We start from the raw sequence: 22545 nt of genomic DNA on the forward strand, positions 1-22545 counted from the left end.
CCCTTGGTGGGTGGGGACTCACAGATAAAAGACATAGCAAAGGACAGAGTTGAAGCATTTTGATGTTGGAGCTTTGATTTGGAGTTTGATGCTGGAGTCTTGAGCTAGAGCCCCGGGAAGAGAGGACCTGAGCCAGGAGAAGACAGAGGAATAAAGATGGCTCCTTAGACATGGCAGAAACTCCGGAGAGACAGACAGAGCCGTTTGCCTGATAGTCTACAGTTGGCCTTATAGAGAGAGGCAAAGTCCAGAGAGCCTCATAGGCTGCATAGTCTACAGCTGACCTTGTGGTGAAAACAGAGGACCTGAGCCCAGAGAGAAGCAGGACCTGGGAAAAGAGGAACTCTGGCAGCTGCTGCCAGCCATCTTGCTCCAACATGTGCAAAGAGACTTTGTTGAGGGAAGTAACTTATGCTTTATGGCCTGGTGTCTGTAAGCTCCTACCCCAAATAAATACCCTTTATAGAAACCAACCAGTTTCTGGTATTTTGCAATAGCACCTCTTTTGCTGACTAATACAACATTCTTTGAGTAGTAAGGATTTAAGAAATACTACTTTTAGACGTACCCCATTCAAATCTACTCTACATTATTACCATTAAATAAATCATACCACATGGCTTTCTTATCACTTCTCCAATCAAAAATTTTCAATGGTTCAATTTTCTAAAAAATAAACCCTTAATTCTTGACCTTCTAATTCCATTTTAAGTCATCTTTCTTGTTATTCCTAAAAACAAAAAACAAAAAACCTTCACTCTGCATATGCTTAAGACATACAACAGTGCTGCTCAAACTCTAGCAAGCAAAAGAGTCACCTGGAGAACTTGCTAAAAACATTCTGCAGGTCTAACCTTAAATATTCAGATTTGGAATCTGGAGGTCTGGTGGGGCCTGACTGCATTTCTAATAATCTCCCAGGAGCAGGTGATACTGCAGGTCTGAGAACCACATTTTGAGTAGCCTCCTCCAACTACTTAAACTGAAATCTTACGCACTCAAGTCTTACCACTACCCATGAAACCTTCCAGGACATACAAGTATAACTAAAGTGATTGCTCTTGCTTTTCAATGCCTGTAACAGTTATGGCATATATAATTAACACGGCTCTTAGCATCAGAACATTTGGGGGGCAAAAATGAGACCATAACTCTGTTGATTAAAAACTAGAAAAACGAGGCCCAGACAGGCAAAATTCCTACTAAGTTGCTATGATGGGACTACAATTCCTATATTCTTTTCACAGTTTAAAACTCCATGTCTAATCTGCCAATGTTTTTTATGGCTTTTCTATTAAGTGTGAAATGCTCTGGTAGCTGCCCAAGTGCCAAATAGGCCCAGTGGCTGAAAAGGGAAAAGTGTGACTTAGCATATTTGATTTTCCAATGCCCTCTATTTGACCTGACACTTAGTAGCTACACTTAAAGATTTGGAGAAAAGCAAGAACAGGGGTGCATTTGGAAATGGCTAAAATAACACATTTTTTTAGAATGTCTTTCACAAAGAGTGAAGCACCATTAACAATAACAACTACAGCTGCCACATCTACCATTGACTGAATCACTACTACAGGTTAAGCAGTAATACATATGGAGTTAGGACTAATATTAGGCTGGCTTCAACCCAGATTTTATATCATGCTTGGTACCAAAGAGCACTACGAAAATAAGAAAGCACTGTACAAATGCTAGTTGTTTTAACTATTATTCTTTTTTTTTTTTAAGATTTATTTATTTTTATTTTAATTCCCCCCCTCCCCCGATTGTCTGTTCTCTGTGTTTATTTGCTGCGTCTTGTTTCTTTGTCTGCTTCTGTTGTCGTCAGTGGCACGGGAAGTGTGGGCGGCGCCATTCCTGGGCAGGCTGCACTTTCTTTCGCGTTGGGCGGCTCTCCTTACGGGGCGCACTCCTTGCGCGTGGGGCTCCCCTACGCGGGGGACACCCCTGCGTGGCACGGCACCCCTTGCGCGCATCAGCACTGCGCATGGGCCAGCTCCACACGGGTCAAGGAGGCCCGGGGTTTGAACCGTGGACCTCCCATGTGGTAGATGGACACCCTAACCACTGGGCCAAGTCCGTTTTCCCTTAACTATTATTCTTAAGACTAAAGACTATAAAAACAATGAACATACAGGCAGCAGAAGCAGGTTGAATAAAGTTCAGAAAAAATTAAGTTTTAAATGACCCATAACTGCATAATTTTATGTCTTTCCTATTCATCAAAAGAGTATGATAGCAAATGAAGACACCTGAAAACTAATACTCTAGGAATTGAACTTATACAGTGGGTTATGTTTTTACATTTTCTTAATGCACTCATACCAGAAAACATTATAAGGCCCCTGAAAACTAGTAACATACACTTCTTGGGAAACTCTTCTAGTTTATCTGGCAGTAAACATAACCAATAGTTATGTAGGGCCTAAGGATGTGCAAGTGTACAGTATATAAAAGAGATAAAGAACAGCTTTATATAGGTAAACAACCTTGAAAGTTATTGATTAAAAACTAGAATAAATGTGTCAGAAGTTTTATATTAAATCAAGAACTCCTCTGAACATCGAAAAATGAAAGTAGTAATTAAATGGTATGGTTTATGTAATATGATATGCTGATAGATCAAATAGTTAAAACACACATATTCACATACTCACACATACATGTCAAGAAAATCATCAAGCCTACCCAATAGCATAGAAAAAACCTGCCACTAATTTATTTCACCAAACAAAAAAGAAGGCTGGTAAAACCACCACACTCAGTTTTCTGAACAATTCAATAAGGATAACGCTGGAAATATACTTCAAAATTAACAATTACTAAAACAATGCTTACGGAAAATCGTTTGAAGGGAGATGTTAAAGTAGCCATTTAAAAGCATTATTACTACTATCAAGAATAAGCTATTCACTACCCTAATGCACTTCAGGAAGATGGTATAGTTCCATTACCAACAGGAAGTCATAGCAGCAGGGATTTCCTCACAGGAAGTGGGCAAAGCATAATATACAGAAATGCATATGTAAAAAGCTATTAACCCACTTCTACTTCCAAATCCTAGGCCTTCGCCACACTGTGAATCAATGTTAGAAAGCACTGCTTAAAAAAATAGCTCCAAGTTAATTACTGACACTAAGTACCTCGTGGGCAAAGGTGACACAAACCTAAGAGATGAAATGAAAAAGATTCTAAAAGATTAAGATGTATCACAAATAAGAGCAGTAAACAGGTGGCAATATCACAAGAGTTTTAAAATGAAACTCTTGCAAAAATAAAAAAGAAATGATATAAATTGCTGTAATATTTTAACAGGAGTAGGGAAATGAATGACTTTCATTTTTGGGTACATTTATCAATGTAGAAGTGTATATACCTAAATAACATTCATATATATTATACTATCATTTGGATTATTGCTTTTCCAATAAAGGTATACATTTTGGTAATGAAGATACTCTGTGATACAACAAATTCTGCTCCCTACTCATACTTAAACACATCTACACAAAAAAACTCATGAAAGTTATGTCTTGACTAGGTGCATGTTGGTAGCTGAGAAAAATCTGTTCTATTGTATGAATAGCAGTGTTGCTACTGTAAAGAGTAATGATTTCTTAACTAAGGTCCTATATAATATGGTCGATTTCACCTAATCCTATTGTTAAATACTATATATACATGTATAAGAAATAAATACATAGAAAAACTCAAATATAATATGGTATGTACTCAGAAGGACTTTAACGCAATTGATTAGAAAAGATGACACAATTTAAAATTACAAATGTTTTTAAAAAGACCCCAATAAATGTATACATTAATATTTGTTCCTTGGCAAGGGAAGTGATCAACTTTATTTATTTCTTTTATTTTGATCACCTTTCGATAACATGGATGTAGGTCCCACTTGCAAAGAATTCTCATATGTGACATGTATAAACTTTATAAATTCGCCATTAAAAATCAGCAAAAAACTAGAATGTATCTCTTATTAAGACTATTAATCTCAATAAGATAGTGCTTAATGATAACCATTATTTTAGGGGATGCTAGCAAATTATGATATGGATTCCATTTTATTACCAGGGTTGATTGTTTACTTGAGGGCTTCCTTTTTTTTTTTCCCTTTCCTTAAAAGAAATGAATAACTTTATTTAGAAGGGGTTCTTGTTCTTTTAGAACCACAAAGGGGACAAAATGATAAAACTAAGTGTTAAGCAAAACAAACTTACTAATTATTACCTATTACCAAGACATAAAATTTACCATGCAGAATTTAAAATGAAAAAACAAAAAACAAAAACTTTACCTCTACACAGGTTTTCATCCCCGAGGCAGCAGCATAATGCAGGGGTGTGTTTTTTTTGTTATCCACAGCATCAATAGCTGCTGTCTCATATTCGCCTTGGTCAAGTTTTGCTCCTTTCCAGCTTAAGATCATCTGCAGGCAATCTGCTCTTCTGAAATCATCTTCAGAAGGGCGTGCTAAGCGAGGATGCAGGGCTCCTTCAGATATCATAATTTGAGGTCCCATACACAACAAATGCATAGACGTTTCATTGTGCACATTCCTTTTATTTGGATTTCCATCTCTACCAAAAAGAAAAGTCCTAAAATGGTAGAGGAAAAAGATGAAAAACAGTTTTTTCTTACCTTGAAATAAGAGAAGATAAATGTAAAAGATCAGCTCTATTTCTGAACTGATAATCCAATTTCTACTGAAGTATCTAGTTCACAGTAGGTTGAATTGTTTTTATAGCAAAAAAAAAAATCATTATAAAACAATAATTTAAAAAAGCAAACTTGCATATCCTCACAGTACTTGCTAATGAAAGAAAAGAAGATGGGAAGGATAAAGAAAGAAAGGGAAGAAAAAAAATGAAGTAGAAGGGAATAGAAAAGGAAGGGAAAAGGAAGAAAGGAAAGGAAAGAAAAGGGGAAGAGGAGAGGGGAGGAGGACGGAAAGAGGGAAGGGAGTGGAAGGAAAGGTAAAAAGGGGAAATTTGTAAACTAATATGTCAAAACATATTTATCAGACACAGGTATAGGTAAGCTGCCATACCTACTGCCAAATCCAGATCTGAGGATTTCGCTTAACTCTTTAACAGTGAGGTAGGATCACAGGATTAATAGTTGAGATGATTCAGTGGATAAGGAGACTGGAAATGGGTTGGGAGAGACCTGCTACAGTCTACACTATACTAGAAAACACAGATACATATACACTATGAAATGGGCATAATGCCAGAAACAGAGACTATATGAAGATGAATGCCTGCATTTACTGTGGAGGAGTGAGATCATTAGGATTCCTATGTCCAAGTTCACAACAGCATGGGAAGAGAGCAGAGCCAAACCTTAAATCCTAGTTATGTTTGGATTGTCTTTAGGGTAGTTTCAGCCTTAGAACACATGGTTCTAACAGAAGAAAACAACCATAAAGGATCTAGCATGGGCTCTTCCATTTGAATGAATTAGACAACCTGAAAAACCCTTATGAGAAAAAGATGAGTGAGAGGTCCAGTGTAAGGCAGTAACAATATCAGTCAGTTAGAGAAACAAAAACTCTGGATCTGCTCTTACCATTCAAGACTCCAGAGAGTTCATCAGTACAATCCTTTGAAACTAGTGATATTTTATTCTTTTGAGGTACTGGGGCTGGGGATTGAACCTAGGACCTTGTATGTGGGAAGCAGGCACTCAACCACACTGGCTACCCTGAGTTGGTTTTCTTGCTTATTTTTGTTTTTCCAAGAAGCACTAGGAACTGAACCCAGACCTCCCATGTCAGAGGCAGGTGCTCAACTGCTTGAGCCAAATGCACTCCCTGTTAAGTTTTCAATATCTACATGTACTCAAATTGTCCTGAAAAGTAGGTCTTAGGAGCAGGGACAGATGAATTATTATTACTTACAATAACCATGCCAGGTCCTCATTAATCCAATTCTTCCCACTGAAGCAACGCAATCAGAGCCAGATCAGATCCACCCTATGTATACTAAAGGTTGCACTGTTGGTGAGTATGGTAGGCAGAATAATGGCCTCCAAAGACGTCCACATCCTAACCCTGGCACCTGTGAATATGTTACCTCACATGGCAAGAGAGACTTTGCAGGTGTGATTAAATTAAGGATTCTGAGATGGGGAAATCCTGGTAGGCCCAATGTAATCAAAAGGGTCCTTGTAAGAAGTCAGAAGGGTCAGAGTCAGAGAACAGAATGTAAGCTATTATGCTGCTGGCTTTTCAGATAGAGGTAGAGACCACAACCCAAAGAATGGAGTCAGCTTCTAGATAGAAGCTTGAAAGGCAAAGGCAAGGGAATGAATTTTCTTCTAAGCTTCTTAAAGGACATAGCCCTACTATCACCTTGACTTTCACCCAGAGAAACCCGTTTTGGATTTCTGACCTCCAGAATTGTAAATTAATATATTTGTCTTCTTAAGCCACTAAATTTGCGGTAATTTATTATAGCAGCAATAGGAAACTTATACAGCAAGGAAGCCCAAAAGTAAGAATTTAGGTTAGACAAGATGGCGATTGTAACAAACCTCTTGCCTGCGGGAAAGAGGGGAAAACAACCTTATCCTACAGTGCAACAAATTCTCAGGAAACATCCTCTGTTCTTAACTTTTGGAATGCAGTTACTAAGAAACTAAAAGAAACTAAGAGAACTAGGAGAAACTAGGAGAAAATAAAACTAGTATCTCTGAATTTGAAATCTAGGGGGAAGTGAATGTGGTTCAAGAAGTTGGCTGCCTGCCTACCACATGGGAGGTACTGGGTTTGGTTCCTGATGCCTCCTAAAGATGACGAGTAAGACAGTGAGCTGATGCAGCAAGATGATGCAAAAAGATAATGCAATGAGATGACACAACAAAGAGACACAATGGGGAAGCAGATGTGGCTCAAGTGATTGGGCTCCCATCTACCACATGGGAGGTCCCAGATGGTTCGCAGTGCCTACTGATGAAGGCGAATTGGCCCATATGGACAGCTGACACAACAAAAAAGAGACACAGAGGAAAGACAATGAGAGGTACAACAAACCAGGGAGCTGAGGTGGCTCAAGAGACTGAGAGCCCCTCTTCCATGTTGGAAGGTACCAGTATCAGTTCCCAGTGCCTCCTAAAGAGAATATGAGAAGACAGGCAGACACAGGAGAATGTGCAACGAAAGGACACAGAGAGCAGACAGCAAGCACAACCAGTGGGGGGATGGGGGGAATAAATAAATAAAAAGGAGACACAATGAGGAAACACAATGAGACACAACAAGCAGGGAATGGAGGTAGCTCAAACGATTGGGTGCCTCCCTCCAGGTTCAGTTCCCAGTGCCTCCTAAAAAGAAGCTGAGCAGACACAGCACACAACAAACATACACAGAGAGCAGACAGCAAGTACAAACAAGATGGAGGTGGGGAGGAGAAGTAAACAAATCTTTAAAAAAATAAAACCTAGGGACTATCTCCAGGTTTTGTAAATCACCGCTACTCCTAAATGTGAACACACACATTCAGGGAATTAAATCTTGCCAAGTTCTCAATCTCTATTTAGTCATGATTTAACTTCCAAGGCTTGTCGTTAGCCCATGTCCCAAATTGTTCATTAGAATTTGCTCAGAAAGTCTTAACTTTGCATATTTTCTCAACAGTCACACATAGCCTTTATGGCCTTCTGATCCCCAGAATACACGTATAGACCCTCCATTGCTTGTTCTAGGAACTGACCCAAACCATGGAAGCAAATCCAATCTGATTTGAAGTCTCTTTATACTAGGCAACCTCCCCAACTTGAGTTGGCCATTCCCTTCTTTGTATTCATATACAATCCTAGTCGCATTACATTCTATTATAGTTATTTCCTGATATATCTAACCTTCCCTCACCCCACCCCTTAGTTTATAAGCCTTCACATGCAAAGTCTATACATATTGTTCTTTTTGAAAAAAAAAGATTTATTTTTATTTATTTCTCTTCCTTTCCCCCACCCCATTGACTGCTTTCTGTGTTCATTTGCTGTATGTTCTTCTGTGTCCACCTGTATTCTTGTCAGCAGCACCCGGAATCTGTATCTCTTTTTTGTTGCATCATCTTTCTGCGTCAGCTCTCCAGGTGTGCAGTGCCACTCCTGGGCAGGATGCACTTTCTTTGCACTGGGCGGTTCTCCTTACGGGGCACACTCCTTGCATGTGGGGCTCCCCTATGTGGGGGACAACCCTGCGTGGCACAGCACTCCTTTTGCGCATCAGCACTGCACGTGGGCCAGCTCACCGCACGGGTCAGGAGGCCCTGGGTTTGAACCTTGGACCTCCCATGTGGTAGGCAGATGCCCTATCTGTTGGGCCAAATCCGCTTCGTTACATACTGTTCTTGAACAGGGTCAGGTACATAGCTGACTTTCACTATAACTTTGATAAACAAATGCAATGCATATTAAACTTGTATAAGAAATCTGGGATTGAGGCTCTCTGAAGGCGACAGTATAGTATACTGGTCAAAAATATGGCAATATCCAGAAATAAAAAGGATTTTAAGAGAATATTATGAACAAATGCATGCCAATAGTATAGATAATCTACATGAAAGGGACAAATTCCTAGAAACACACCAATTACCTAAACTGATTCAAGAAGAATAAGAAAACCTTAACAGATCAAAGTATAGAGATTGAATCAATAATCAAAAACATTCTTTGACCAAGGACCAACCAGATGGCTTCATGGGTGAATTCTAATGAACATTTAAAAAATTAATACCAATTCTTTTCAAACTCTTCTAAAACATGCAACAGGAGGGAACTCTTCCTAATTAAATCATGAGGCCAGCATTACCCTTCTACGAAAGCCAGATAAAAGATATCACAAGAAAAGAAAATTAGTGGAGTGGTTGTAGCTCAGTGGTTGGGTGCCTGCTTCACATGAATGAGGTCCTGGGTTCAATCCCTGGTACTTTCTAAAAAAAAAAAAAAAGAAAAGAAAATTAGGGAGGTGGATGTGGCTCAAAGGATAGAGCGTCTGCCAACCACATGGAGGGTCCAGGATTTGATACCCAGGACAGCTTTCACTATTACATTTGCCCTAACTCTCTTACATTCTATTGTTCTGTCTAACTTCTCATATGTATTCGTTTCCTAGGATTGCCCTAACAAAGAACCACAAACAAGGTGACTTAAAACAACAGAAACGTATTGTCTCACAGTTCCGGAGATTAAAAGTCCAAAATCAAGGTGTCAATAGGGTCAGGTCCCTCTAAAACATGCAGGGGAGAATTCTTCCTTGCCTCATTCCAGCTTCTGGTGGTTTGCTAGGATATGTCAGGATCTCAACATCTTTTTTGGAGCACAATTCAACCCATAACATCTTCTGATCTTTCTACTTGTATTTCTAACACTTTGCTTTAGTTTGCTTTGCTCCCAAAAGCAGATACCACAAAATGCATTGGCTTTAACTATGGGAATTTATTAGCGTACAAGCTAATAGTTTTGAAGCTACGAAAATGTCCAAATCTAAGCATAATCAAGATGACGTTCCCTTCCTGAAGAGTGCCTGCAGGTATCCTGGACTCTTCTGGCATATGGCAAGGCAACTGGCATCATGTGCTGGTCTCTCCCTTCTCTTCCAGGCTTCATTGTTTTCAGATTCTTGGTTCTGTGGCACGTTCTTCTCCCACCCCCCTCATCAACCCCATTTCTAGTAAAAATGATTTAAGACCCACCCTGTGCCACACCTTAACTCCAGTAACCTAATCAAAAGGTACCACTTACAATAGGTTTACGCCCATAGGAATGGATTAGCTTTAAGAACATGATTTTCTGGGGGTACATACAGCTTCAAATGACTATATACTATTGGTCCACTATCATTTCATAATCAACTGAGCTCACTTCAAAATACCAGTCTCCTCTCCCAGAACTTCAATTTCATGCAGTAACAACCTTATATTACTTTCCTAGTCACTAATATACACAAACACTTTCGACCTTCAGTTCCTTTAAAATTTTCTCTTTCTTTCAACAAATAGTTACTGAACAGCCATTATTTTCCAGATACCATTCTAGGAGGTAGGCCTACTATGAAGAAAACAGACTAAGTCCCTGTCTTTATGCAATTTGCATACAAGATAAGGTGTTGGGGGAGGGAGGGGAAGCCTGCATTTCAATTCATTTAAAAGAACTTACCTCCTGAAATATATATCAAAAAACCGAAATCAATAATTGAAAACTTTAATCCTCAAAGTAAGACCTTGATATTAACATATTTATATCTGTGACATGCTCTAATAAAGATTTTGTTTTATTTATGCCAAAATATAGACCCTTTGTTTCCAAACAAAAATAAGCTATTCTGTAAAAATCTAAGGAATAAGTATTATAATCTCCATGAGATAAAAAAAATTATATTACTTTCACAAGGAGATACAACTAATAAATTATATGTAAAAATTAAAACACGCTGATTCCAAAGTCCATGGTCTTTTTCCTACATTAAGCAGTAACTGTTTCAGGATGGAGTTAGTTTTCTATGAAAGAGGCATTGTGGCATGGTATAACATAAAGACACAATATTTGGTTTTGGCAAGATACAGATGCAAACTTGCTGCTGTACCATAAACTCCTCTTTTACCATACTATTTTGGCTAAGAGGAAAGGAAAATGATGCCTGTTCTTGCAGGTACAATGAAAGCTAAAGTAAATGGGGATAAAATTAAGGCCTTATCCCAAATGTGTGCTTTATTTGAAGACTACCACATCCTTATCAAAGTATGTCCACCTTTGCCAACCCATAAATATAACAAGTTAGGCATCCATCCGAGATGAGTCAGTCTACATTTAAGCTAAAAATAGAAAGCATGTACCCCATATTACAGAGACAGCATGAGAAAACAATGGCTATCCACTTGTTAGAAAATTAAGCAAGGTTACATACACTGAAACATTTCACATCATCTAAAATACAAATAATCAAAATAAAGTTGGTATTTTATTTAATGCTCATGAGAAAAAGCTATTTATCCTATATAACATAAAATACAATGTGCCACTATTAAAAACTTAATTTTTTATTCCAAAAGCAACCAATCATTTAATATAATTTAATTCTGCACTGATCTCAGTAATTTTTCGAAAACAAAATAACACACATTAAATAAATTACCATTTATTCTGAGGAAGAGAGAGCAAAAAGGGGAATTTGATTCCAATATTGTAGGTTAATGGTTTTAACAAAAAGTTATGAGCCACTGTTCTGAAAACAACTAAGGAAAGAAAGAGAAAACACCTGACTGAACACGTTAGGCTGCAATTAAAAGCTAAGTATAGGGAAGCAGACTTGGCCCAGTGGTTAGGGCATCGGTCTACCACATGGGAGGTCCACGGTTCAAACCCCGAGCCTCCTTGACCTGTATGCAGCTGGCCCATGCGCAGTGCTGATGTGTGCAAGGAGGGCCCTGCCACACAGGGGTGTCCCCCGCGTAGGGGAGCCCCATGCACAAGGAGTGTGCCCCATCAGGAGAGCTGCTCAGTGCGAAAGAAAGTGCAGCCTGCCCAGGAATGGCACCACACACACAGAGAGCTGACACAACAAGATGACACAACAAAAAGAAACACAGATTCCCATGCAGCTGACAACAACAGAAGCGGACAAAGAACAAGCAGCAGATAGACACAGAGAACAGACAACTGGGGCGGAGTGGGGGAAAGGGGAGAGAAATAAAATAATAAATCTTTAAAAAAAAAAAGCTAGGTATAAAGTAAAATGGCCAAATTATAAAAGTTGTTCAAACTGGTAATTAAAAGGGAATATTACAATCACCTTTTCTGTAGGTCTTTAAATAATCATTAAACATACATAAACATATCATGGGGAAAGAAAGCTATATAATCCTGCTTAGAGAAATCAAGAATATACGCCAGATCAGCAATTTCTAAACTTTTTATTCATGGGACCCTTTTATACTTTTAAAAATAATTGATGATTTCAAAGAGCTTTAGTTTATGTGGGTTATATATATTTATATTTACTAAACTAAAAATTAAAACAAATTTTGAAAATATTTCATTTAAAATAAGAAAAATAAATCCACTATATATTAAATATGTTTAACATTTTAAAATGAAATAACTATACTTTCAAAAAAATTTAAGAAGAATGGCATTGTTTCACAAATTTCTTAATGACTCGCTTAATAGAAGACGGCTAGATTCTCATAGCATTCAATCTATTATAATGAATGAAGTATATGAAATGGATGAAGTATATGAACTAAAGCCAGCCTTTTATGCAGCTAGAAAAGGGAGAATTCTTTCAAAATAGCCTTTTCAGATAATTGTGAATATTCACCTTTGATACTGTAACAAATTTCAACACATGGTAGCTTCTTAAAGGTTAGTTGCAATGTGGAATCTAAAATATCAATGAACTCATTGTACTCTGTATATTAAAATCTGACATAACCTTGCATTTTTAACAGATGTTTTACCCATGCATGATTTTGTAACATCATACATTGATCTTCTGGAAAATACTGATTCACTGAGTTACACAGATCTTCTGGATCACATTTCATCATGTGATACATTTTAAAAAAATCACATTAGTCTACATCACTTCCAATTTTATCAGTAAAGTCTCGAAGCACTGAGAAGCTGTCATGCTTCTCATAACAGTGGATATAAATTTTCCAAAATTCTAATTTTCACTTGAAAGCTCAAATTTATTCACTGGCCAAAAATACTGTCAGTTGTTTTCCTTGAAGTGACAGGCTCACTTTGTTTTCAAGAATATGCTGGCAAAATACCTGTCTGAATAACTATAACATTTTTTTGTTGGTTGTTCTTGCCAATAAAAATGGTGTTCTAGAAAAAACCTGGCAGTTTAACTAGCACCTTGCATAACAGCACAAGTTCTCTTCCTCAAGGCTATCATCATACTTTGAATGCAGCAGAAGTGCTTTATATATATACTTCCCAATTTGTCATGCAGAATATTAAAAAAGATATATATTCAAGGGTAGAGATTAATTAAAATTAATCATTTTTACTGCTTTATCAAATATATTTTTGAATGAAACTTTTGTTTTGTTTTGTATTTTAACTGCCAGTTCCTAGCAGTGATTAATAAAATGACTACTAGTACTGTCTGGTGCCACTAAAGGTATAAGCACTTTTACTGTGTATTGCTTTTGCACTATCACACTGAATGGCAATATACCACAAAAAGGCAAATAATGTCTTAGAATTATGTGAAAATGGTTTGGGCTCATGTTGAGCATCCTCAGACTAGTCACCTGATGAGTGATTATATTTGTAAATTACACTATAAATGGTTAAAAAGTGTTTGCTATTTGGTTTAAGGTATAAGGTGTACACATTACATTAATAATAATGTTTAAATATATTTTACTGAGGCATTCATGCAAAGTTTTAATTAATCATGTAGCAAGACTTGACAGTAAATACTATTAGAGTACTCAATATTAGGAAGTTAAAGCAACAATTTTGTAATTTCACTGAAAATATTCAACTTAAAAAAAAAGAAAGAGAAAGGCCACGTTGGAGAGCCTTAATAGTTTAAGCAATCCACTGCAAACTAATGTTTAGCATTGTATTTATGATATTACCATCTAGTAGAGGAGGTGACTGATGTGAACATAGTTTTAAAATGATACTACCATGTCAGTTGGCCCTTCTTTAGAGCTGGTGTTTCTGCGTGATGGAGCTGGACTCAGATGTGATCTCTTTTCACAAGCCTTTCATGCTACTTTACTGGAATTGTAGTTGGTGCTGGGGTTTAAGATATATCTAGGAGATTTGAATCTCTGGACTGACAATATAATAGCCAGGCCCTGAGCCTCAACAGACTTCAGCTCCTACACTCTGATTTATTGGACTTACCCCACTCAGCTAACATGGAGTTGAAGAATGTCAACCACCACACCATGGAGCCTAGAGTGCCTACAACTGAAAGCAGGAGGATTGCAGCCAGTATCCATGTGGAATCTAAGCCCCCTCTTGACATAGATGTGGAATGGACACAACCAAGCCAAGGTCCACAGGAAGGAGGAATATAGTAAGGATTAGAGTAGACTTACTGATATTCTATTCATGAACTACTGTGCTTAATAATAGAGAAAATGTGGCATTGGTGTGGAAAAAGTGGCCAAGGTGGCTGCTGGGTGTGGGGAATGGGAGGAAGAGATGAGATGTGGAGGCATTTTCAGGACTTGGAGTTGTCCTGGGTGGTGCTGCAAGGACAATTACCGGACATTGTAGATCCTCCCACGGCCCACTGGATGGAACGTGGGAGAGTATGGGCTATGATGTGGACCATTGACCATGAGGTGCAGCGATGCCCAGAGATGTACTCACCAAGTGCAATGGATGTGTCATGATGATGGGGGAGAGTGTTGCTGTGGGGGGAGTGGTGGGGTGGGGGCGGCGGGGGTGAATGGGGACCTCATATTTTTTTAATGTAATATTTTTTTAAAAAATGAATAAATAAAATAAAATAATAACAAAAAATAAATAAATAAAATGATAGAATGGAGTATGGTTTAAAACATAGGTAAGTAGACATTTCAGAGGTAAGAAAGAATATTTTATGTCAGTATGATGTACTGGGGATGAATTCATGAACAAGGCAGAAACTAATTTGTGAATTAAAGCACAGGAAATGAGAGAAGAAAGCAGACACATTTAAGAATCAGGAAGCAACAGGGATAAAGCTAAGGGGATAGCATTCCTAAAAATAGGGAAAACAACAGGGAAGTCAATCAATCAGCCTGACTGATGGTAGGGGTTCTTAACCTTTTCTGTTCCACAGACCCCTTTGCCAGTCAGGTGAAAACCACTGACCCCTTACTAAGTTCACACTATAATGTGTATTATTTAAGGGAATATATCACACCACCCCAACACATCCCCACAAGAATAACGTGTTGTTTTTTTTCAAAATTTCAGGTCATGCTCATGGACCTCTTGTTAAAAACCCCTGTATTAGAGAGTAATGAGATTAGGATGACTGGGTAGAATATAGGCTGTGTAAAGAGAGTTCTGGACCCCAAACAGAACAATGCAGGCAATAGAGTATTGTTACAGCTTTATGATGATGATATAAATAACATTGAAAAATCTATGCTTTTCAATGACTAATGAAAATTTATGAAGATTAATTTGGACATGCTATTATAAGAGAAAAAAACTTAAAAAAGACTATTTAGCTGCCACACATCTTAAATACTGAGAGCAGGGGTTGAAAAGAGTAAAATAAGCTTGGGGCAATGGGTATGGAAAGAAGTGAATCAAAGAGAGTAAGACTTAGTGAACTTAGCATTAGTATCAGGTTAGGTAAAGGAGAAGAATAAGTCAAGGATGAGTTGAAGATATTTATGGTTATAAAGCTGAGAAGTAATAAACATTTATAGAATGCATACTGGACATTAGGCAGTCCAAGAAGGCAAGTACATATTAATTCTTTTCATTGTTCCACAATTGTAAGACAGATATCCATTTTACAGATAAAGAAACTGAAGTCCAGAGTGACTAAGTTACTTAGTTTGCTAATAAATGGCTGAGGCAGCCCTCAACAAGCTTATCTGACTGTGCAAAGATAAGAGCCTTATAGCACAGTGGTGAAGAGTCCATAACACAGGGTACATCATTCTGGACAACTAGCTTTGTCACTTATAAACTGAGAGTTCTAACAAGTGACTTGACCTTTCTGTGCTTCAGTTTCCAAATCTCTAAAGTACAGATAACAACAAACTACCTCATGTAGAGAACTGCTAATAGTACCTGAAAATAATAAGAATCATAAATGTTTGCCATTATTTTATCAGCACAACAGTTTGGTATCAATAACAATAGGGTGGAACCAGTTTTAAGAGGAAAGATAGAAAATTTCAAACAAGCTGAATTTGAGGTGGCTTCTAAGTAGGTATTTTTAGTTGCTGAAAATAAAAGATACATGCAAAAATGACAGGGAAAGGGCAGAAATACCTATTTTTAACTCTAGATATACTTGCTTAAGTCATGTTCCTGGATGAATTAAGTTATTTACGTAATTTTTCTTACTCACCAATCCTGATCGTAAAAATATTTCCCTAGGTAATATTTTATAAAACTTCTTTCTACTCTGTGTAAGACACTATGCTTGATACTAGAAGTATATAAAGAAGATACTTAAAAAAAAAAACAATAATTTAGATAAGCAGACAGAAGATATACAAAATTATATACAAACAAATCAAGCAACCAAAATGAGCCACAGGGATTCAAAAAAAGATTGGTGGTATTATGAGTTGAGAGAGTTCAAGAAGACAAAACCAGCAGGCACAAGACCATGAAGGAAAGGCAAATTTTAAACAAGTCAGAGAAAGTTAAGAAGTCTGGGAGAAAAAGGGAACTCATGGTGGATAACACAAGGGGCATGTTTCAAAGGACACCAATAAGGGCAGCTTAACTTGAATAATAATTTGTATACAGAAGAAACAGAAATAAGGTAGAAAGTTAAGGTCTCTGTCAAGGTCTAAAGAGCCTTGATTCCTAATTTAAGACTTAAGACTTCACTGTGTAAGCAAAGAAGTGGTCCGTTCTTTCCTTTCTAGCATCAGACTTCCATAGCTCATAATAACCTACCTGAAAAAAAATTTCTTTCAATGTATATTGGAACCACTTTTCTAGCCTTTGCTGCTTACATTTTCTAGGCTACAAATATCAAATATAATTTCCAAGTAATTAGGCCAAGAATTTCCATATAAAAATATTTGCTATGGTTATTCTAATGCTTTCTTGCTGGTCTTTTTTTTTTTTTTTAAGTTATTGGCAGTGTTGAAGAAAAATGTTTTACTTTTAGAGAAATCTTTCCAAGTAACTGAATCCCATTTTTCAAAGAGGACACTCAAACCTGATCATGACAAGACAAGGCAAACACATCTGTTTTTCAACAAACTGGCTAATTACAGCTTAGAAATTTTGCCTCAGATACCATTCAATTTTTTGATAGCTAATCAGTACTTTCCGAGAACTTAAAATGTTGCAAATTAAATACTATACTCCCATCAAGAATTTATACTATGAAACATACTGAGGATGAAAATAAATTTACAGCAACAAAACAACCTCATTATTAAAAACTTTTGGTCTAATTTAGGTATAATAAAGAAACTGATACCAAATAATTAAGACATTCAATTTTAGGAAATTTAAGTCATTAGACTACCAAATGGCATGCACATATGTATGTATATATTTTCAAAGATAACATTTTTTTTCTTTTCAACATCTGTCATCAACTGAATTACAGTAATACTTACCCTAATATTCTATTCATTCCATGTCTAGCAGCATAGTGTAAAGGAGTATTGTGCTGGTAGGGCTCCCCATAAGATGTGTTTGGATCAAGGGATTCTTTTAGCTGAGGGTTGTTTTCATATATTTGGCAGGCCAGGTTTTCATCACCACTAATGAGTGCTTTACGGAATTTGGTGGTTGTATTTCCCATGGTTTTTTTTTTCTTTTTTCTGAGAGGCAGTAGCACGTTTTTCCTTCCCCCTTCAGCTACTCCTTGAATGCTTCTGCAACATGTTTCACATTCTAATGGAGGAAAAATTATTCAAATTAGACTGTAACAAAAATGATGAAGCAATATCCTCAAATAAACAATATTACAATTAGAAAGATTAATATAACCTAGGAAGCATATGTAAGGGAACAAACTATATTACATTTTACCAAATTTCAGTAGCCAAAAAGTCTCAAATTTAACACTGTCCAAATTAACTTGTTAAATGGTAACATTTTCCCACACAGAGACTGTTAAGGTTTCACAGGCTGCACTTTGTATTCTAAAAGTCATCTACACATACATGAGCTTTAAATATTCATCCTCATACAGGCAGGAAATGAGCTTGACTGAATTCTATGGATGCAAAATACACTTACATTTATGTATAAATTATGTATGTAAGTTTTAGTCAAGGCAGACAATCTGTGTGATACTGAAAAACACAGGAAATTTTGCTCACATAAGAACTAAAGAATAAGTGCTAAACTGCAGTAAAGGAAAAATAACATTGCTCAGTACTTATAAGGACATATATCAGAGAAAAGATTTTAAAAATATAAATATATAGGACTATATAATTCAATGATAATCAGATAATCACAGCAATTTATTTAATAAAACTGATAAAAGATTATATACAGAATAATGGAAACAGCAATTATTCTACCTTTTAAGACCATTAAATTTATTTCCTTGTACTTAAAGAACTGAAATCAAGGGTAAAAAAAAATTAAATATTTATGCATACCATGCTTGGAAAGAGGACATGATCATGATTATTTAGACATTTACTACTGAAGCTGTGTGATGGTGGGTGTGGGGAAAAAGGCATTGAAACAAAATATTGGACTTGGACTTTGGAATGTCATCTTTGCCCCATATTCAGCCTGTGTAATTTTGAGCAAGTTGTTTACCCTCTAAATGCCTTAGGTTCCTATTAATACAATGAGACAAATGACCATTTCTTAGGATCGCTATGAGGATTATAAGTATCTAGCACAGTCCTTGGCTAATGTAGTCAATAAATGCTAGTTTCAGTCTGTTCCAATAAATTTTGTTTTTTGAACCTACTGTTGAACTATGGTCAATATTACTGACAAAGGAAACAATATATGTAAAGGCAAGAACATTAAAAAAAAAAGTATGGTTGGAAGTCAGGGTCTCTGGTATTGTTCTGAAACGAGAGAAAACTGAAAATAGGTTGGGGCCAGACTGTGAAGGGCTAAGGAACATATACTTTAGCCTGTACAGAACAGACAATTCAGGGCAGTAACATAATTATTTTATACTTCAGGAAGTTAACAATGGTAGTAGAAGATAGACTGCAAGGAGAAAAAAGCGCAGGCAGAGAATACAAGAGTTTATGTCACACAGTAAACACAGTGGCAGATTGGACATGCATAGTTAAAAAAAAATAAGTTGATGGGAAACAGATTTGGCTCAACGGACGGAGTATCCACCTACCACATGGGAGGTCCAGGGTTCAAACCCAGGATCTCCTGACCTGTGCAGTGAGCTGGCCCACGTGCAGTGCTGATACACCGAAGGAGTGCCGTGCCACATAGGGAGGGGTGTCCCCCGCATAGGGGAGCCCCACGTGCAAGGTGTGCTAAGGCTAAGGTGTGCTAGGTGTGCTAAGGCTAAGGAGAGTCGCCCAGTGCAGGAAAAAAAAAAAAAGTCCAGCCTGCCCAGGAATGGCACCACACACACAGAGAGCTGATGCAGCAAGATGACACAACAAAAAGACACACAGATTCCCCGTTCCATTGACAAGAATACAAGTGGACACAGAAGAACACACAGCGAGTGGACACAGAGAGCAGACAACTGCGGGGCAGAAGTGGGAAAGGGAGAGAAATTTTTTTTAAAAATCTTAAAAAAAAAAAGTTGAAAATAATATGCAGAATATGTGTATTATATGTAGTATACATATATTACTGTGTGTGTGTGTATATATATGTATGGTATGTTAAGCACAAGCTTGTTACAGGGTAGCTATAGTTATAACAGAATACAATTTAAAAGACCAAAAAAATGAATGAGCTGTTTCCTTAAGTTCCTTATGAAACAGTGGATCTCAGCCTTGAATGGACATTATGATAGACTGGGGAATTTTAAAAAGTCCTAATGGGGGAGCCTCTGTGTGTTTCAGTGGTTGAGCTCCATTTTCCCACCATGAGGTCCCGGGTTTAATCCTCAGCTCTGGCACCTCAAAAAGTCCCAAAAACAAGGTATATCCATCCTGGGGGTGATTCCAATGTGCAGACACCAATGTTATAAAAAAGCTCTTAGATTCCTCTGGACATTTGGTATATCTAAGTAGGATATACAGGTGAGCGATTGGGTAAGATATCGCCAAGGCTATTTTAGAGATAGGTGTTAGCACATTTTCTGGCCTAAATCTATACTTAATGAGGTCACCATTTGGGTCTTTGAAGATGACTGATTTTGTATTTCAGTCAAAATAAAAAAAAATTTTCTTTAATTTACTGATTTTTTATTTAATATACCTATGCATTTCCACAGTAGAAATTTTTGAAAGTATGACGTAAGAAAAAGGATATACATCCATAATCTCTTTGCTGGAAGACAACCATTATTAACATTTTTGATATATAACCACCCTGACTATAATGTATGTATGTGTTTGTATGCATAATATTCATACACATTAATTGTATCACACTATATAATTTTTACTTTTAATTTCTGGGAGGGCTGCTGAACCTTTCATATAAAGTACTAGTACTTTATCATCTTGTTTTGAATGAGAGGCACAAATTCCTTCCTCCTATACCCTATGCTTATCAGGTATACAATAGCTATCTTTGGGAATTTTTAGGGACATATCAGATTTTTCCTTTTCTTTTTTTGCAAAATCTAGGTGCATGTGCTTATTCTCAGCGAAATTGTTTTGTTTCACTGCTTTAGGTATTTTAACATTCTTCATAAGAACTCCACTCAGTTTAATATACATTTTATTTAAAACCAATACAAAGGATATCATGAGGGTTCTGATGGGTCTTTTCCAAGGATTTGGAAACCTTCAGTTATTTTGGCCTTATATTGCCTGACAGACTACAGTTTAAATTATAAAATTATCAGAGTTTTGATTAGATTAATGAATAACACATTTTTCATTTGATTTTCATTGTTACGTTAACATTATGTTCCATAAGAACATAATTTGCACTTGAGATATGGAAAAAGAAGTATCTTAGAAAGCAATGCTCTCTATATTAGGGCACTTATTTAAAGTAACAAGATATTTTTTTAAAACTTAATTTTACCACGAATGTGCATTAAAAGTTACCGTTAGTCACACTGAAAAGTGTAATGGCATTTAGAAATATTTTTGTGGCTCACATATTTCAAGGCTTTTTCATTTTTAAAATTTGACTTCAATAAGCCTGAAAGTCCCAAGGAAACACACTATTTAAAAGTCATAGTTCCATTCCCTGACATTTTTTTCTCACATGTCCCTGCTAAGAAATTTGCCAGATGTGTCCACTTTTTCATAGCCATAGCTAGTATGAACTGAAATCACTTCAGTTAATTACCTCAAAGTTGTAGCCTCATTATTTGAATCAAAACCCATAAGTAACATTTCTCCAACTCCAAGATAAGTCTATGGATAGCGCCTTCTGAGGCAGGAAATGGGTTATTAAAGAAGCAAAAATAATTACTTATTTTGGGCTTCCTAGTTTTTAGAGGAAAACCTGCACAATGCTTAATCATCTTTGGGCAGTCAAGCACAGCAATTAATAAGTATTTTATGGGGAGGGGAGTTTAGCCTGTCAATGGACCCCAGAATTCTTTACCTAATTTTTCATTAACCTGTAATTGTGAAGGGCTCAATCATGCTACCTTTATTTAAATCTTTGTTTCCCAACCTTGCCATTCTTGCTTAACAATCTGCAACAAAAATGCAAGTACATTTAATTAATAAACTACTCCCAGAAAGCTTTTATAGAAGATGAGGTTCTTTAGAAATAACCAACTAGTAATTTACGGGTTTTCCCAGAAATAAATTATTTTTAAAGTCATATTTATGAATTGCAGTTGTTGAACAAGATAAAACAACTAGCTCCCATTCTTCACTTAACTAGAAGAAAACCCAATATTACACACACACACACACACTTTCATAAAATACTGATTTCACTTTCTGCATTCATCTGCACTAAAAGAATAACTACCTCAAATCTACAACTAAACGTCTGTTTAGCCAGTAGAGAAATAGTTTTGTAGAAAGTTGATGCTACTAGTAGGTCCCAACCGCATCACAGAGATGAGCCTCTAGAAAAAGGACTTCAGAAAGTTCTGAGTCCAAAGAAATGTTCCAGTTATTACCATAATAATACTTAAAGAAAAGGAGAGGATAGTTAAACATGAGGGAAATCTAAAAGAACTTTCAAGGGGTAAGGTAAGGGGAAAAAAAGATAAAAGGAAAATAAAGCAGGAAAAGTCAATATACTACAGCAGACAAAAAGCATGTGAGCAAATGATATACTAAGCTATGAACTCCATTTATTCAACCATTCAATAAGCCTGTACCGACCACCTACTCTAGTAATTTTCAGTTGTCAGTGTGCAAATTCACTTGGGGAAGTGATTTCAGCTGATTTCATGGGGGCGAGGGAGGCCAGAGACTTTCTGAAGCTCCCCAAATGAGATTTTTTTTTTTTTTGAAATTTGAAGAAAAACATACTGAAGATCAGAAAAGCAATTCTAGAGGATTAACTTTTTCAGAAAACTATGACTATACAATGCATTGCGTCATCATGTTAAAATATGCATTACACAAATACAAAAGCAATGGACAAGCCACCATTCTACAACAATCTGAGCAAAGAGAAAATACCTAAGGAACAACATGAATGACTTGCAAAGGTTGGGCTCCTCAAGTATCATTGGGGGGGGGAAGCAAAGGAGGACAAATAGATGAGTGTGTTCAGTTACATAAACTGAATTGAACCTTCGAC

At 36.7% G+C, this 22545-nt stretch overlaps 1 protein-coding gene across 5 annotated transcripts in view; it reads right to left on the reverse strand.

Moving 5' to 3' along the window:
• The window catches only part of ANKIB1 (ankyrin repeat and IBR domain containing 1), a 187113-nt gene that overhangs the window by 85221 nt on the left and 79347 nt on the right, over window positions 1-22545 (reverse strand). For all 5 annotated transcript variants that reach the window (XM_004475712.5, XM_004475711.5, XM_058296987.2 and 2 more), the window contains 2 exons: window positions 17310-17589; window positions 4310-4610 (listed from right to left, as the gene is read on the reverse strand). In XM_004475712.5, coding sequence (XP_004475769.2) covers window positions 4310-4610; window positions 17310-17497 — 489 coding nt within the window. In that variant the 5' untranslated portion in view covers window positions 17498-17589. The remainder of the gene's footprint in view (window positions 1-4309; window positions 4611-17309; window positions 17590-22545) is intronic.

Source organism: Dasypus novemcinctus, chromosome 5 (assembly GCF_030445035.2).
Source record: "Dasypus novemcinctus isolate mDasNov1 chromosome 5, mDasNov1.1.hap2, whole genome shotgun sequence".
Classification (NCBI taxonomy): Eukaryota; Metazoa; Chordata; class Mammalia; order Cingulata; family Dasypodidae; genus Dasypus; species Dasypus novemcinctus.